This window comes from Arachis hypogaea, chromosome 6 (genome assembly GCF_003086295.3).
Source record: "Arachis hypogaea cultivar Tifrunner chromosome 6, arahy.Tifrunner.gnm2.J5K5, whole genome shotgun sequence".
Taxonomy (NCBI): Eukaryota; Viridiplantae; Streptophyta; class Magnoliopsida; order Fabales; family Fabaceae; genus Arachis; species Arachis hypogaea.
Window position 1 is genome coordinate 113,366,390 of NC_092041.1, and position 17,135 is coordinate 113,383,524.

Consider the following 17,135-nt stretch of genomic DNA (forward strand, 5'->3'; position numbering starts at 1 on the left):
GATATTATTTTCACAAGCAAAATCAAAACTAACTTTAACAGAGACAATACCAATGAATAAATGTGTTTTCTTGTCGCAACTAACTTTTGAGATGTTATACTAATCAAATTCATATTTTAGAATTAATCGTTAATACGCATCTAATGCGAAATTTTTATATTAACTATCAAGTGTCAAAAATTTAACTATTCAAACAAATTATACAAAAAAGTAAATATTTATTTATATAAAATAGTTATTAAACTCTTAAAGTTGTTTATCAACCGCAAGATAAAATAACTCGACTTAAAAGTTAAAACTGGTATGCATCAATTTTTCCAACGGCTTTGATTCTTCTAATCTTGATCTGCAAAGTCGTCAAATAAGGTCCAATTTAGAACAGTTTTCACTATTTTTATCAAAGTCATGTTCTAAAAATTTGAGGTGCAGTTTAGAACAATCATAACACACTTTGTAGACGTTGGAACAGTACCAATCAAATACCAACTCCCCTTTTCTAATATTTCTTTGTTAAAAATTTGCATTACTTTTATGCACACCCCCAATTCCTTCCAATATCCGCATTAATTTCTAAGTCTAAGAGTTGAACCTATGAGCTTTTACTTTTAATGTAATATACTTACTATCTTGTCTAATCTCAAATTTGTTATTATTTATATTTACTTTACAAAAAAGTGGATTAACGCATTAGTTTGATATAAACCAAATGTTGAGACACTATGAATTCAGTTTATAGGTGCAGTGCAAAGTATTATGGGTATGGATTTGCATGCCTTGGTCCGTACGCTTCACGCCGGCAACATCCACATCAACATCCTCCAAGGTAGACAACTCCACCTCGTATTCCTCAAAGCTGGCATCCTCAGCTCCTCCATAACTGTTGCCAATCGCCTCCTCCAACTGTATTCCAGATTAGGCTCCATCAATGAGGCACGCCGCTTGTTCGACGAAATGCCTCAAACAAATGCCTTCTCATGGAGTACACTCCTGCAGGCTTACATCAACTCTGGCCAAAGGGACATGTCCTTGAACTTGTTCTGTACCATGCCTCACAAGAATCATTATTCCTGGACCATGCTAGTTTCCTCATTTGCAAAAGCCGGGGACCTTGATGTGGCTCACTCCTTGTTCAGTGCCATGCCCCAGAGGAGTGAGCTCGTGTGGAATTCCATGATTCATGGTTATTCTCGAAATGGTTATCCGGGGAAGGCATTGTTGTTATTCAGGGATATGAATTTGGATCCTTTGGAGGTTGTGCACAGGGATTCTTTTGTGTTGGCAACTGTTCTTGGTGCGTGTGCGGAGTTGGTGGCGCTGAATTGTGGGAAGCAGGTGCATGCTCGAGTTTTGGTTGATGGTGTGGAGCTTGACAAGGTGATGTGCAGCTCACTGGTTAATTTTTATGGCAAGTGTGGTGATTTGGATAGTGCTTCTCGAATTGTGGGTATTGTTAAGGATGTGGATGAGTTCTCAGTGTGTGCTTTGGTATCTGGTTATGCAAATGCTGGCAGAATGAGAGAGGCAAGGAGGGTTTTTGATGGGGTTGTTGGACCATGTAGTGTTCTGTGGAATTCAGTTATTTCAGGTTATGTATCCAACAGTGAGGAATTGGAAGCACTGGCTCTCTTCAATAAAATGCGCAGGAATGGAGTCAGGGCCGACATCTCCACACTTGCAAACATTTTGAGTGCTACCAGCACCTTACTTATGATTGAGCTTGTTAAGCAAATGCATGCTCATGGTTGTAAATTTGGGGTGATTGATGATATTGTAGTGGCTAGTGCTTTGCTTGATGCATATTCCAAGTGTCAAAGTCCTTATGATGCTTGCAAGTTGTTTAGTGAGCTAAAAGCTTATGATACAATCTTGCTTAATACTATGATCACTTTATATTCAAACTGTGGAAGAATTGAAGATGCTAAAAGTATTTTTAACAATATGCCTAGTAAGACATTGATTTCTTGGAATTCAATCTTAGTTGGACTCACTCAGAATGCATGTCCAGGCGAAGCGTTGGATATTTTTTGTCAGATGAACAAGCTCGACTTAAAAATGGACGAGTTTAGCTTTTCCAGTGTTCTCAGTGCCTGTGCCAGTAAATCATCACTTGAACTTGGGGAGCAGGTATTTGCTAAAGTTATCACCATTGGGCTTGAATCCAACCAGATCATTTCAACCTCCCTCGTTGACTTTTATTGTAAGTGTGGATTTGTTGAGTTAGGACGTAAAGCTTTTGATGGCATGATCAAAACTGATGGAGTTTCATGGAACACAATGTTGATAGGATATGCCACAAATGGATATGGAACTGAGGCACTGACCCTCTTTACCGAAATGGGGTATGCCAGTGTGAGGCCTTCTGCCATTACTTTTACTGGGGTTCTTTCAGCCTGTGATCACTGTGGTTTGGTTGAAGAAGGAAGGAATCTGTTCCATGCTATGAAGCATAACTATAACATAAGTCCAGGAATTGAACATTACTCTTGCATGGTAGACCTTTTCGCTCGTGCCGGTTGTTTCGCAGAAGCAATGGATATAATTAAAGAAATCCCTTTCCAGGCTGATGCAAACATGTGGTTGTCAGTGCTTAGAGGTTGCATATCCCATGGAAACAAGAATCTTGGCAAGAAGGCCGCAGAGCGAATTATTCAGCTTGATCCTGAGAATTCAAGTGCTTACATACAATTATCCAACATACTTGCAACTTCTGAGGACTGGGAAGGATCAGCACAAGTAAGAGAATTGATGAGAGAGATGCATGTTCAAAAAACTCCCGGTTGCAGTTGGGCAGATTGTTGAATGAGAAACTCTTACTACAATTTATAGTTTTATACTTTTGGAAACATTTCAAGTGCACCGGGGAGTATTGATGCACCAGTTATTTTAACCGTTGATTTTAATTAATATATATTATATATATTTTTTATAATTCAAATCAACGATTAAAATAACTGGAGCACCGGTACTTGAAATGTTTCCTATACTTTTATTAGAAGAATAGAATTTGTAAACAGGATCCATGTAAAGTACGTAGCTGCAGTGAAAAGGTTGCTGTCTTGAGGGCATATAAAAATGTTACCCAGTTGTCACACTATAATATGCACAAGGCTAAGATTGCAAGAATACAATTTATACAAAGAAATTCCATTAAATTTTTAGAAAGACAAATTTTGTTGCTCGATAAACTTTGATATTTATATACAATGATATTTCTATTTAGATAAATTAATTAAAATTTGGATAAAAAAAGATAAAAAAAATGAATAATAGCAATAATATAGGTTAAAATTATGAATAATAATTGACATTGAATATTTTGATAGCGTAAGAGAAAACCACGAAAGAGTTTATATATATTATGCTGCATTATTTTTATGAAAATTCTCAAAACGTAATTACATGTGTGTGTTTATTTTGTAAAAATATTTTCATTAATATACCACCAAACATATTTTCATGTTTATTTTCGGTTTTTAGTGAAAATAAAAATTGTCAAATCAATAATCCCCCTAAAATGCTAGCAAATATATCTCACATATTTATTTATTTATTTTTTATTAAAAATAGGAAAACCCCAACCCACAATTTTTTAAATGAATATAAAGAGACTACACCATTTGAGATATAACTCATTGATATATCTCACATATATTTTATTAGTTAAATATAATGCATCTTAATGATGGCTTCTGTCATATATTAATTATTATATCAAATTATTTACTTAGTATTAATAACGATACGTTAGAGACTAATTTCTTAGCATGATAATTTTGTAGCGACCAGCTTATTGAATTATTGACCTTTTAAAGGTTAAATTATCGGCTTGTTAATGGAGGTGGGTGATAGACAAAGGACTCGATTTTGGGAGAATGTTTGGCTTTTTGGTAGAGTTCTAAAGGATTGCTTTCTGAAACTTTTCTTTGTTTCAAACCAAGGTGGATCTGTTATAGGAGATTGTGGGTTCTGTGATGGGTTAGAGTGGATTTGAAACTTTCAATAGAGGTGAGATCTCTTTCAATGGGAGTTGGAACTTCTAAATCAATTGCATGGTGTTTTGACACCTGGTACATATCAGAGAGGATAGAGTGGTGTGGAAATATGATAGGCAATGTGTTTTTTCAATTAACTCATTTGTGCAGGTGCTGCAGGAGGAAATGCTACCAGAGGAGGTAACCAGTTTCAACTTTACTAGGACTAGGACTATTTGAAAAGGGTTGGTTCCACCAAGAGTAGGAGTGGAAAAAGGCCAGGCCCAGGCTCACTAATTAGCCTGGCCTGGCCTGTCAGGCTTGTCTGGGCCTTTTAATATATAATTATATATATAAATAATTTTTTTATTATTAACAAAATAATGAGATATTTTAAATTTACTATATTTAATTATAAATAATTTTGTATATTTTAAATACTTTAAAGTTTAAAAATTCTTATAAATATTAAATATGACATTTTATATATAAATATGTTTATTAAAAAAAATTTTAAATAATATTTTTTTTTGTAAAAAAAAATTAGCAGGCCTTTTAACAGGGTTCAGGTCAGGCCAGGCTGAATAACAGGCCAAACTTAGTACTTTGAAAAAAGCCTATAGCAGGTTGCAGGCCAGGCTCAAGCCAATCAACTACATGACAGGCCAGAGCAAAGTCTGGCCTGGCCTGGCCTGGTCTGTTTTCACCCCTAACCAAGAGTGGAGCTATTTGCTTGGTTTGTGCTTATTGGCCGTGTTAATACAAATTAAGCCGGTTTAGTATTATCACTCAAGAAGATAATGTATGTGTGTTATGTAATAATGATGTGGAACATGTACATCACTTGTTTCTAGGTTGTTCATTTGCTTAGCAGGTGTGGTGTGCCTGGATATCAGCTTTTGGCCGAAAATGGTCTTATCCAGGTTCGATGAAATAGCACTTTTAAGTTGGACAGAGGAACCGAGGAGTAAGAAGAATCAAAAGCAGCGGTTGAAGTGCTTCTGTGCGATTCTCTGGAACATTTGGATAGAAAGAAATAAGAGGATATTTCAGAATACAAGCAAAAGCGTTGAAGAAATTATCAACATGACCTTCATTAGCGCTAATGATTAGAGTGATGTGGATCCCTTTTTGTTGTTGATGGCTATGCCGGAGGGGACTTGGGGATCAATTCGTGTTGTTGTCTTTGTTTAGTTTGCTGTTTGTTGACTGGATCTGTTTGCTCCACCTTGTTGTGTTGAGCTTTTGTTTTCAAAAAAAAAAAATATATCAGTATGTTAATTATTTACAAACCAATACCACAAAAAATGATTAAATGATATTGATTAAGGGTGTGTTTGGTAATCATGTTTGAAGGAAAAAAGCACGTTAGAGCTTCTTGAAAGCTTCAATTTTTTGTTTGGCTAATTTTCTTCTCTACAAACGCAGATTTTGTTCATAAAACCACGTCTACAAGAAGCAATAATTTCTAACTTCTCCGTTGCACTAACGTGCTTTTAACCACTACCTTCAACATTTATTTTTTTTACCAACTTTATCCTTTATGCATGTTATTGCATTATTTATAGAATTCTTATTATTTCTCTCTATATGAACTCTTTTTTTATTATTTATTATTTATATTTTTTATTAATTTTTTTATTTGATATTATATATTTTTATAGTTATATTTTTTGTGTATTATATTTATTATTATCTTTCTATAATAGAATTTATTGATCCTATTAGGTAAAATAAATTAAACAAAAAAATTAACCATAAATAATAATAATAGTTAAAAATTATAACATATTAAAAAAGAGTATTAAGAGTATTAAAAATATACTATATAAAAAACATATAAAAAAATATTAAAAAAATTAAACATGTATAAAAAAATAATATTATAATTTAATATCATGTCATTTTAAGTAATTATCTTGTTACGGTGGGTAACCAGAGATTAGTGGGCCGGATGGCGTTGGTTGGCCCAAACGTGTGAGGGAGGTGACTATCGAGTGAACCTGAAACTCGGTGTTCCTCCGTCCGACTTGTACGTGTGAAAGAATGGGGGGTGGTACCTGCAAAGACACTCCGATGCCTAAGTTAGCAAGAGTGTGAGCAAGTTTAGAATGTATTGGACTTAGTGATACCTGAGGGATGTCAGGGTATTTATAGTGGTGAACCAATAACCACCGCTGAAGTAGTGCCACCTTTTTAGGTGGATAACCGTTCCCATATCATAGGGAGGTTAAGATATGGCTCTATGAAGTGGTTGGAGAGTTTCTAGGGGCAGTTACTCATTCGAATGAGTGTTATCTGCCAGCTAACCCTCGTATCCGACTTCTTTGGAGCAGGTCGTGTTCAGTACCGACTTCTGGGGATGAAGGCTGGTACTGGGTGAGGGCCAACCCTTTGGGTTGGGCCTTTTTGCTTGGATCCTGGACCTTTATTATTGGGCCAGGGTATGAACAGTGCCCCTACTCGAGCCCAATTTCTTTTTAGGATTTGGGTTCGAGTATTCAACTCGGGGTCGTAGCCGATTTGCAAGAGGACCGACGTGATGGTTTAAGAACCGACGTGGTTTTTCGTGACCTTTTGGTTCTGACAGTTACGTCTAATCAAGCGTCGTGTCCATTAGGGGTGTGCGTAGGGATTTAATGGCCTTGGTAACGGTGCATCTTCATTAATGATTGCCCCAATTTTACCATTATGCCCCTAACGTCTTTATAAATACTTTCCCTCTCTTTCGTTGTTTCGTTTCTGCAATCTTTCAAATTTCCCTTACATTTGTTCGTGCTGCGTTCTTGCGTTTCAAAGGCTTTTATTTCCTCCAGTCTTGATTTCAGACTTAAAGGTTAGCCTTTCCCCTTCTGTAACATGCGTTCTATTTGCGTGTCTTTATCTTGTAGGTAGATTTGGTTTGTAGGCTTTAGTTCCGTACCCCTTCCTTTAGAGACCGTGTGTTGATTTTCCTTTTCTTTTGTAGGTTTCTTGTCACCCTTTTTTAAGAAAAGAAATGGCTTCCGTAGACGCTCTCTCCCAGTGGGTTGATGTTACGGTCCTAGGGGAGGAGCCCTCGGTTGATACTGAATTTATCACCCACCTGCGTACTCACTATAGAATTTGTACTTCTGAAGAAGATGAACCGAAGTACGAGTTGATAGTCCCGGGTCCAGAAGACCGGGTTTGTTTCGGGAGGGCCGACGAGACGGCCCCTCATTTCTTTTTTATGTATGAGAGCATGGTTACTCGTTTGGGCGTTTTTCTCCCCTTTTCAGAGTTTGAAATGTCTGTGTTGCGTCATTGCCGGGTTGCCCCCACTCAGCTTCACCCCAACTCTTGGGGTTTTTTGAAAATTTACCAATTCATCAGCCAGGCCTTAGAGTTTCCGACTTCTCTGAGGATTTTCTTCTATCTCTTCCATATGACCAAGCCCTTCAGTGGGTTAAATAATAAGCAACAGTGGGTGTCCTTCCGTGCCATTCAAGGTCGGAGGCTTTTTACCCTTTTTGACGAATCCTTTCATGATTTCAAAAACTATTTTTTCAAAGTTCAAGCAGTAGAGGGTCACCACCCCTTTTTCCTGGATGATGATTCTTCTCCCCGGTTCCCTTTATATTGGCTAGAGGCCTCTCCCTGCGAGAAATATGGTCTGGACGACCTGGATGAGGTGGAGGCGGCCATTGTGGGGTTCCTCCGAGAAGTGTGGGGGAGGGCCCCATATTTGGATACCAAAAAGTTTCTCCAGGGGTCGCCGACCTTTGTCCAGTCGCAACTAGGTAGCTTTTTGCGGTTTTCATTTATCTCCGACTTGCAACTTCTTTTACCGACTTGTCTGATTTATAGCTGCCAATTTGTTTTTGTAGAGATGGCAAAGAAAAATGCTCAAGAGTCTTTCCAGAGGGTTCAGGAAGCCAAGGTGAAGTCTCGCGCCAGATCTGGTGGTGCTAGGGTGGTTGTCTCTCCTTCTCCTCCTCCTCGGAATGTTGGGACTCCCTCCCAACCTATTGTGATTTCTTCCTCTGCTTCCTCTCTGCCACCCCCTTCCGTCCGACCTACTCCCGAACCAGAGCTGAAGAAGCGCAAGACCTTAGAGTCTGGCGCTTCTGGTGAGGCGGACGCTCTTGCGTTCGTCCGAAAGAACATCTATCCTCATGCTCGTATGAGTATGGATGATGTTTCTGTTCGGCACTACCTCACTACTGTGGTTGAGGAGAGTCTCAAGACGGCGGGGGTTTGTGGCAAACTCTTGGATATATTTGAGAAGACTCCTATCAGCTCTTTAGGGACGACCTCGAGGGTCGAGGAGCTGGAGGGTAGGCTTCGCATATATCAGGAGCATGAGAGGGAGTTGGAGGGGAAAGTCGCCAAGCTGAAGGAGGAGAGGGACAGTCTCCGGGAGAAGGGGCAGAAGTTGCAGGCCCAATGCAACATGGAGGTAGATTTGAGGAAAGCAGCGCAAGCCAGCTACAATAGTTTATTTGCTGATCTTGTGTCTGTAAAGAACGACTTGCTGAATGCTCGGAAGGCCTACACCGAGTTGAAGGACTCTATTGCGGATGGTGCTGATGAGGCCTGGAGGATTTTCAAGGAACAGGTCAGAGTTATTGCTCCGGACTTGGACCTTTCTCCTTTGGACCCTGATAAGATTGTTATTGATGGTGCCATCGTGGATCCTCCTGTCCCCATAGTGGAGTCTGAGTCTGATTTAAAGACTCGGGGGCAGAGGATCGTAGAGTCCCCTCCTCGCTCTAAGGACGCTCCGAGTTCCTCTACCATTCTTCCGACTTCCTCTTCGACTCCTGCTCCTGGCGTTCCCCCTGACTCTTATGCGCGCATGCTTTTTCTGTTCGTGGTTCTTTTGATTCTTTGATCTTTTCTAGAAAAACCTTTTCTTTGGGGCTTGCCTGCTTTTCTGAATCTCCTTTGATCTTCAAGGCAGCTTTACAATTTTTCTTAGTTTTTCTTATCTCTTTTTGTTATTCCTAGTACTCAATTTCGTTTTATTGAGCTTTTCGTGACTTAGGCTACTTTTGCGATTCATTTTAATTTTACTCGGTTTCGCATTCTGACTTATGAGTCGGACTGCTCCCGAGTTTATCATGATCGACTTCTATAACCTCTTTACGCCGACTTGTACCTCGTCGTTTTATCCTGACGACCATCTAGGTCGGTTCATGGGATTTTCACGTTTTGTCGAGCTTAAATCGGCGCGTTTCGTAGAAAGAGAATAAAAAAGGGAATTTAAAAGAGATATTTTAAAATAAAAGAGATCTTTATTAGTTGAGGAGGTAACTTATTGCTACTAAGGGCTTTTGATAATTTATTTCCCTTAGCCCCTACTATGATGCCTCGTTAAAAACCCTTCTCCAGAAAAAACCCTTTGATTCTGGGAAAAAATCATGAAGTTGGGAAAAGAGTACATCAGGGAGTAGAGTTTGCTTTTAACTGTAGTACCTTTTCATATTACAAGCATGCCATGACCTTGGTAACTCGGTGCCGCCTAAGTCGGTCACCTTATAATAGCCCTTTCCTAAGACCTCATTGACCTTGTATGGTCCTTTCCAATTAGCAGCGAGCTTTCCCTCCCCCGATTTGTTGACTCCAATGTCGTTTCTGATTAAGACTAAGTCGTCAGGGGTGAAACTCCTTCGAATGACTTTTTTGTTGTACCTTGTAGTCATCCTTTGTTTCAACGCTGCTTCTCTTATCTGAGCTTCTTCTCGGACTTCAGGGAGCAAGTCGAGCTCTTCTTTGTGTCCCTGTATATTCCTGATCTCGTCGTGGAAGATCACTCTTGGGCTTTGCTCATTGACCTCTATTGGGATCATGGCTTCTACGCCATAGACTAGTCGGAAGGGTGTTTCTCCAGTGGCGGATTGGGGGGTTGTTCTGTAAGCCCATAGTACTTGTTGGAGCTCTTCAGCCCAAGCTCCTTTCGCCTCTTGTAATCTTTTCTTCAGCCCTGCCAGTATGATTTTGTTGGCTGCTTCGGCTTGCCCATTGGCTTGTGGATGTTCCACTGAGGTGAACTGGTGTTTGATGCTCATACTGGCTACTAGGCTTCTAAAGGTGGAGTCGGTGAACTGGGTTCCGTTATCCGTGGTAATGGAATAAGGTATCCCATACCTTGTGATTATATTTTTGTAGAGGAACCTCCGACTTCTTTGTGCAGTGATGGTGGCCAGTGGCTCTGCTTCTATCCACTTTGTGAAATAATCTATTCCCACTATTAGGTATTTAACTTGTCCTGGCGCCTGGGGAAAGGGACCTAATAAATCCATTCCCCATTTTGCAAAGGGCCATGGAGAAGTGATACTAATGAGCTCTTCTGGGGGAGCCACGTGGAAATTTGCATGCATCTGACATGGCTGGCACTTTTTCACAAATTCTGTGGCATCTTTCTGTAAGGTTGGCCAGTAGAATCCAGCTCGGATCACTTTCCTGGCCAATGACCTGGCTCCGAGGTGGTTCCCGCAGATTCCACTATGTACCTCCTCCAACACCTCGGTGGCTTTTGAGGTCGGTACACACTTTAACAATGGTGTTGATATCCCCCTTCTATAGAGAACATTTTTCACCAAGGTATAGTGTTGTGCTTCCCTTCGGATTTTCTGGGCTTCTTTTTCCTCCTTAGGGAGGATGTCGAATTTTAGGTATTCGACTAAGGGGTTCATCCATCCGAGGTTTAATCCGACCACTTCAAAGACTTCTAGTGTGTCTTCCGTTTTTACCACTGAAGGTTCCTGGAGAGTCTCTTGAATCAGGCTTCTGTTATTTCCTCCCGGCTTGGTACTTGCTAGCTTGGATAGGGCGTCTGCTCTGCTGTTTAGATCCCGAGTTATGTGTTTCACCTCGGTTTCTGCAAAGCGCCCCAGGAGCTCCGAAGCTTTTTCCAAGTACCTTTTCATATTTGGGTCCTTTGCCTGATATTCCCCACTTATTTGGGAGGTCACCACTTGGGAGTCGCTGTATACCATCACCTTCATAGCACTGACCTCTTCTGCCAGCTTTAATCATGCGATCAAGGCTTCGTATTCTGCCTGATTATTTGAAGCTGGGAATTCAAACTTGAGGGAAACCTCTATCTGGGTTCCCCTTTCATCTACCAATATTATGCCTGCGCCGCTTCCTGTTTTATTGGAGGATCCATCCACATAGAGTTCCCAGGTAGTCGGTTTGTCCTCTTGGTCCCCTGCATATTCTGCAATGAAGTCGGCGAGGCACTGGGCTTTAATCGCCGTCCGAGTTTCGTACTTCAAGTCGAACTCGGAGAGCTCTATTGCCCATTGGACCATTCTTCCTGCAACATCCGTTTTTTGGAGGATTTGCTTCATGGGTTGGTTTGTGCGGACTCTTATTGTGTGAGCTTGAAAGTAAGGCCGCAGCCTTCGCGAGGCTATTACTAAGGAGTAGGCAAACTTTTCTAATTTGTGATACCTTAGCTCAGGGCCCTGTAGAACTTTACTGATGAAGTAGATTGGGTGCTGACTGACCTCATCTTCTCTTATCAAGGCTGCTGAGACGGCCTTGTCTGCCACGGATAGGTATAGGACGAGGTCTTTTCCGGCTATAGGTCGGGTCAAGATAGGAGGTTGGCTTAAGAATCTTTTGAACTCCTGGAACGCCTCCTCGCATTCGGGAGTCCACTCAAACTGGTGCCCCTTTTTCAGTAGGGAGAACAATGGAAGGGATCTTAATGCTGATCCTGCCAGAAATCTGGAGAGAGCTGCTAGTCGGCCGTTCAGCTGTTGGACCTCTCTCAAACAAGTCGGGCTTTTCATCTCTAGGATAGCTCTACACTTGTCGGGATTGGCTTCGATCCCTCTTTGTGTTAGCATGAATCCTAGAAATTTTCCTGCCTCCACTGCGAAGGCGCACTTTGCAGGATTTAGTCTCATCCCGTGCAACCTTATGGTGTCAAAGACTTGCGAGAGGTCGGATAGGAGGTCGACCTTCTCCTTGGTTTTTACTAACATATCGTCGACATATGCTTCCATTAAGCTCCCTAAGTGGGGGGCAAACACCTTATTCATCAGCCTCTGATATGTGGCCCCTGCATTTTTCAACCCAAATGGCATGACCACGTAGCAATAGTTGGCTCTGGGCGTGATGAATGATGTTTTTTCCTGGTCTGGTTCATACATCGGGATTTGGTTATATCCGGAGTAGGCGTCCATGAATGATAGGTATTGATACCCCGAGCTAGAGTCCACTAGGGTGTCAATACTTGGTAGTGGGTAAGGGTCCTTGGGACATGCCTTATTTAAGTCGGTGTAGTCGACGCACATTCTCCATTTACCATTTTGTTTTTTGACTAGCACTGTATTGGCTAGCCATGTTGGATATTTGACTTCTCTGATGAAGCCGGCTTCTAGGAGCGCCTGCACTTGCTCTTCTACTACTAGGGCTCGTTCTAGACCGAGCTTGCGTCTTCTTTGTTGCACAGGTCGGGACCCTGAGTAGACCGAGAGCTTGTGAGACATGAGCTCGGGATCTATCCCAGGCATGTCGGAGGCCTTCCAGGCGAAGAGATCTGAGTTATCTCTTAGGAGCTTAATCAACCCTTGTCTCAGGGTTTCCCCTAGGTTGGCTCCTATGTGAGTGTTTTTTCCTTCCTCTTCGCCGACCTGAATCTCCTCAGTTTTTCCCCCGGGCTGTGGTCGCAGTTCTTCTTTAACCCTTGCTCCCCCGAGTTCTATTGTGTGAACTTCTTTGCCTTTTCCTCTCAGGTTTAGGCTTTCATTGTAGCATTTTCTTGCTAGCTTCTGATCTCCCCTCACCGTTGCTATCCCTGCTGAGGTCGGGAATTTCATGCAAAGGTGGGGTGTCGATACCACCGCTCCGAGTCGATTAAGGGTAGCTCTGCCGATTAAAGCATTATAGGCCGACCCCACGTCGATGACTATAAAGTCTATACTCAGAGTCTTTGTCTTCTCCCCTTTTCCAAAAGTGGTGTGGAGGGGCAAAAATCCTAGTGGCTTTATTGGCGTGTCACCTAATCCGTACAAGGTGTCGGGGTAGGCTCTTAACTCTTTCTCATCTAAACCTAGTTTGTCGAAGGCGGGCTTGAAGAGGATGTCCGCCGAGCTTCCTTGGTCTACTAGTGTTCTGTGTAGATGAGCATTTGCCAGGATCATGGTGATTACCACTGGGTCGTCGTGCCCAGGGATTATTCCTCGCCCATCTTCCTTTGTGAATGAAATGGTTGGGAGGTCGGAGGACCCCTCTTCAACCTGGTAAACTCTCTTGAGATGTCTTTTATGAGAGGATTTTGTGAGCCCCCCTCCCGCAAACCCTCCTGAGATCATATGGATATGTCTCTCCGGAGTTTGTGGTGGTGGGTCTCTTCTATCCGTATCTTCTCGCTTTCTTTTTCCATGGCCGTCCGACCTTTCTATGAGATATCTGTCAAGCCGACCTTCTCTGGCCAGCTTTTTTATCACATTTTTAAGGTCGTAACAGTCGTTTGTAGAGTGCCCATATATCTTATGGTACTCACAGTAATCACCGCGGCTCCCCCCTTTTTTATTTTTAATGGGTCTGGGGGGAGGCAGCCTTTCAGTATTGCAAATTTCTCTGTATACGTCCACTACGGGAACTTTCAATGGAGTATAAGAGTGATATTTCCTTGGCCTATCGAGGCCGAGCTCTTCCTTCTTCTTCGCTTCCCTCTCCCTTTCTTTCGTTGGGGGAGGGTGTCCGAGTCGCAAACTCGGGTCTCTTAGCCTAGCGTTTTCTTCCATATTGATGTACTTTTCAGCTCTTTCCTGTACATCATTTAAAGAGGCGGGGTGTCTTTTTGATATGGACTGTGAGAAGGGACCTTCTCGAAGACCATTGACTAGCCCCATGATGACTGCCTCGGTGGGCAGGTCCTGAATCTCCAAACATGCTTTGTTGAATCTTTCCATATAGGCCCGTAAGGACTCCCCGACCTCCTGTTTTATTCCCAGGAGACTTGGTGCATGTTTTACTTTGTCCTTCTGGATGGAGAACCTCATCAAGAATTTTCTTGAGAGGTCTTCAAAGCTGGTAATTGACCTCGGAGGGAGACTGTCGAACCACTTCATCGCTGCTTTTGACAAGGTTGTCGGGAAAGCTTTGCATCGCGTAGCGTCAGAAGCGTCGGTCAGATACATCCGACTTTTAAAGTTGCTCAGATGATGCTTTGGATCGGTGGTTCCATCGTAGAGGTCCATATCGGGGCTTCTAAAGTTTCTCGGAACTTTTGCCCTCATTATGTCCTCGCTAAACGGATCTTTCTCTCCTAAGGGAGAATCTTCTCTATCGTCGTGGGAATTCCGACCTTTGAGGGAGGATTCTAACTTTAAGAGTTTTCTTTCTAACTCTTTTCGTCGCTCCATCTCCTCTTTTAGGTTCCTTTCAGCTTCCCTTTGTCGTTCCCGCTCCTGTTCTAGCTGTTCGAGGCGGCTATGGATTAATCCCATAAGTTCACTAGTGTGGGAGGGTCCTTCTTTTTCTGATTCGCGCCCCTCCGAGGAGTTCACCTTCGGATTTTTGATTCCGGAGGTGCCTTCCCTATGTTGGTCATTGACTTCCTGGTGGAGGGTCTGATCTGCCTCATTGTTTCCGGTGTTCAAATTCTCTTGTTCGGAATCTGTCTCCACATGACCCTCTTCAGGGGATCTTTCCGCCATCACTGGTTGATCTCACGGGTCCCCGGCAACGGCGCCAATGTTACAGTGGGTAACCAGAGATTAGTGGGTCGGATGGCGTTGGTTGGCCCAAACGTGTGAGGGAGGTGACTATCGAGTGAACCTGAAACTCGGTGTTCCTCCGTCCGACTTGTACGTGTGAAAGAATGGGGGGTGGTACCTGCAAAGACACTCTGATGCCTAAGTTAGCAAGAGTGTGAGCAAGTTTAGAATGTATTGGACTTAGTGATACCTGAGGGATGTCAGGGTATTTATAGTGGTGAACCAATAACCACCGCTGAAGTAGTGCCACCTTTTTAGGTGGATAACCGTTCCCATATCTTAGGGAGGTTAAGATATGGCTCTATGAAGTGGTTGGAGAGTTTCTAGGGGCAGTTACTCATTCGAATGAGTGTTATCTGCCAGCTAACCCTCGTATCCGACTTCTTTGGAGCAGGTCGTGTTCAGTACCGACTTCTGGGGATGAAGGCTGGTACTGGGTGAGGGCCAACCCTTTGGGTTGGGCCTTTTTGCTTGGATCCTGGACCTTTATTATTGGGCCAGGGTATGAACATATCTATTTAAAAGTGATTTTAACTAATATTATCTAAACATAAATCATATTGACACAAACTTACTTCTACTCAAAATCAATTCTATAAAATCACTTTTATTCAAATTCCAGTTTGACAAACTACAATCCAAACACACACTAAATCGTGTCTATCTTTTTTGATGTGTAACAAATAAAAACTAACACAATAAATTGAGATGTTAGACCCAAAAGCAATTATCACACTACCACAATTTTTATGGGTCAAATTACATAAGATGAGATATGTGTGGCGAAAGCCTATATTATATATCCTTCGTGCCTATAAGTGTTTTAAGTTAGAGAAAGTACGGGGAGTCGATAATTTTAGTGTATAATGTGTACAATGAATTAAAAAAAAATAAAATTAAAATTAAAAATCAGTTCATTAATTAATGATTTAATTTCAAATTTTAAAATTTAAAAAATTAGGATTAGCATTTAAATACATTCATACTACGTATGGTTAAATAGCTACTCTTTCTGTACTCTTTCTGTTAGGGCTTAGGTATGAGTGATGGAGTGAGCGGGGGGTTCACGAAAAGGGTGACACACAATGAGGTAACCGGTATTGCCGGCGGTAGAACGAAGGGGAAAGCGTCGGGGGGTTTGTATCTGGTGAGAAGGAGGAGGGTACTAGAGTTTCTAAGGAAAAACATGGCTTTCAAAAGGTTTCCTTCCGCGACATGGTGACTGGACAGAAGTCTCCGTCTCCTATGCTTTGGAATGAGGCTTTAGATGGAGAGAGGCTAGCCAAGGTGATCAAAGGGAACCACGGGGATTCGCATCCTCCTTGGGTCATCTTCTCAGAAGAAGGGCTGGCGGCGTTATCTGTACCATATAAGAAAGCGATCGTCGTCAAAGTCTTGGGCAAGCATATGAATTACACGGCGATGGTGCATAAGCTGAGTATGGTGTGGAGATTGAAGGGTGGGTTTCAAGTTCTGGATGTAGGAAATGGTTATTTTCTAGTGAAGTTTGATGCTTTCGAAGATCGGGAGAGGGTATTACTTGGTGGTCCTTGGATGATATCTGGGTTCTATCTTGCTGTAAAGCCATGGTCACCTGAGTTCTATTCAGAGGAGGAGGTTTTTGGATCCACCATGATATGGGTACGCTTTTACAGCTTAGGGATTCGTTACTACCATGAGAAGACTATGTTGAGGATTGCCGCTGCGGTGGGAAAGCCAGTGAAAGTCGGTGTAGCAACTAAGATGGCAGCAAGAGGGAAGTATGCGAGGGCTTGTGTGGAGATTGATTTAGGCGTTCCCATTACTCGTAGTGTTGAGGTGGATGGGAGGGTTTTGGATGTTGAATATGAAAGCCTTGAGTTGGTCCGCAATACGTGTGGTTGTTATGGGCATGTTGGTGTGGACTATAAATTGATTAGTTCAATCTCGGCGAACATTGATGAAACAGGGGTGAATGAAGACAAGGAACAAGATCATGAGAAGATGGATCAGGTGCCATTTTCTTCTAATATTGAGAAGCCTTTTGTTTTTGGTAGTGCTACAATTGGGATAGAGAAGAATAATGATAAGGAAGTGCATGTAATGGAAGGGGCACATGCAGGGGACACAACGTGGACCAAGGTGGAAAGAAAGGCAAAGGGCAAGAAGGTCTTTTTGGGTAGGCATGACCAGGATAAGTCCAAAAAAGTTTATGTGGATAAATCTTCTAATTATGTTGCTAAAGGAGAACCTGCTATGAAAGGCATCAATGGGGTTGAATCATCTTTACACATAAGTAAGGGCAATCAAGTGCTAAAACAAGCGAGGAACTTTAAATTAGCTTCATTAGGTTTTACCTCTGCTCAAGGTGTGACGAGTGGCAAGCAAGGACCTGGTTCAGAACGGGCAGGGGCTTATTCGCAAGGCACGGGGACTTCTAAAACGCCATTTAGAAGCAATTTAAAGAGATTAAGGCCTAATT

The 17,135-nt window shown here is 42.0% G+C and overlaps 1 protein-coding gene across 1 annotated transcript; it reads left to right on the forward strand.

The window, feature by feature from the left end:
• Positions 1 to 304: 304 nt before the first annotated feature.
• On the forward strand, positions 305 to 3,168 carry LOC112755856 (putative pentatricopeptide repeat-containing protein At1g77010, mitochondrial). The gene has a single exon (XM_025804159.3). It carries the CDS (start codon positions 754 to 756, stop codon positions 2,797 to 2,799), a length of 2,046 nt encoding a protein of 681 aa, XP_025659944.1. The 5' UTR covers positions 305 to 753; the 3' UTR covers positions 2,800 to 3,168.
• Positions 3,169 to 17,135: the final 13,967 nt, after the last annotated feature.